Source organism: Sinocyclocheilus anshuiensis, unplaced genomic scaffold (assembly GCF_001515605.1).
Source record: "Sinocyclocheilus anshuiensis isolate Anshui unplaced genomic scaffold, SAMN03320099.WGS_v1.1 scaffold1765, whole genome shotgun sequence".
Classification (NCBI taxonomy): domain Eukaryota; kingdom Metazoa; phylum Chordata; class Actinopteri; order Cypriniformes; family Cyprinidae; genus Sinocyclocheilus; species Sinocyclocheilus anshuiensis.
In genome coordinates, this window is record NW_015539938.1 from 1 (window position 1) to 1,538 (window position 1,538).

The 1,538-nt window shown below is 31.5% G+C and overlaps 1 protein-coding gene across 1 annotated transcript in view; it reads left to right on the plus strand.

The window, feature by feature from the left end:
* Window positions 1-975: 975 nt before the first annotated feature.
* LOC107686963 (N-acylneuraminate cytidylyltransferase-like) overlaps window positions 976-1,538 on the plus strand; it is a gene marked incomplete at its 5' end in the record, with an annotated part of 14,332 nt that continues 13,769 nt past the window's right edge. Inside the window, 2 exons of the mRNA XM_016484087.1 lie at window positions 976-1,162; window positions 1,285-1,418. Of these exons, the coding sequence (XP_016339573.1) occupies window positions 976-1,162; window positions 1,285-1,418 (321 nt within the window). The remainder of the gene's footprint in view (window positions 1,163-1,284; window positions 1,419-1,538) is intronic.

The following is a 1,538-nucleotide window of genomic DNA, read 5'->3' on the forward strand; positions in this document are numbered from 1 at the left end:
AGACACACCTGGAGTCATTTTTATGCCTCTCAAACATAGGAAAAACGAAATTGCTGACATAGATGAGGTTTTGTAGAAACTGCAAGAAAGTCTTGGTATGAGATGAACATTACAAACCATGAAGTGATGTTTTTGCTTTGTCATGTATGCTATAATTTTCCATTAGAAGTGTGTATGAATTGAACAAAAGCAACCATATTTTTACAGAAAAAGAATGTAACAATGCTATAGTAAAAACCTATTGTTACCTTACAATGTGCAATGAAGTTTTCTTAGCAGATAAAACTTAATTTTTATCTTAACTGAAATTGGATATGATGGGGAAAATGTGTAATAAATATTCTTAAAATAATTGTAAAATGAAATAAGTATATTTGTGAAAATACATAATATTTTACAATAAAAATTGTGGAATGTATAATAATATGTATTATTTTCCTAACACAGACAAAACCATACTTTTTGTAAATTGAAGAGAAAATGAATATAACATTCTATAGTAAAAACATGTTACCTTACAAAGTTTTACATTTGCAATTCATGTACTTTATAATAATTGTAATTGTACATCTAAATATATCATTAAAAATATTTTAAGAAGTAAAAAAAAGTTGCTAGTAAATTTCACAAATAATTACAAAGAAATGGCTAGTAACACATTGAGTTATACGTGAAATTCTGAAGTAGACTGAGATAGCTTTTTTGTTTTGTTTTTGTAAAAAATACTCCAATAATCTTTGTTTTACTTACAACATGGAAAAAAATATTTTTTACAGCATATATAAATTTTAAGTTGCAGAGAAAATAATGTTAATATATTGTTGAAATGTTGAGTAAATAGTATGAATCTGTGTAAAGAGGGAGAACAAGAATATAAAGCAATTACAAACAATTAAAAAAAAATTTCTCTTCATCATTTTATAATGGCAACATGTGAGAGATTTAAGGGCCCAGAAAGGCCTACATTTTTAATGTCTTGGCCATTTATGTTCTGGCGGTGTTTTAGAGGTGGACATCGTCTGTCATATTCAGGCCACGTCTCCATGCCTCCACCCTCATCACATCAGAGAAGCCCTGCAGATGATCACTGAACAGGGTTGTGACTATGTGTTTTCGGTGGTTCGCAGACACCAGTTTCGCTGGGAGGAGGTGGACAAGAAAGGTATCAAAACATCTCATAAGGAAACAGTTGCAAATTTTTGCTTTGCATGAAATGTTTGTTACTTGACCAATAATTCCATTTGACATTTATGACACACAATCCTTCATGATCATTTTAATCAGACTGTAAGAATCCGACATCTCTGAACATTGACGTGGCGCACAGGCCTCGACGACAAGATTGGCCTGGGGAACTCTACGAAAACGGCTCTTTCTATTTTAGTACGAGAACGGCTTTGGAAAACGGCCTTAAACAGGTGAGGTATTATCAAAATATGTTGACAAACCTGTCCCTTGAGTTCTCATGTAAAATAAAGGTGAAAAACTATAAAGTAGTCAGACTCTGACTCCGACTATGTATACTGTATATATATATA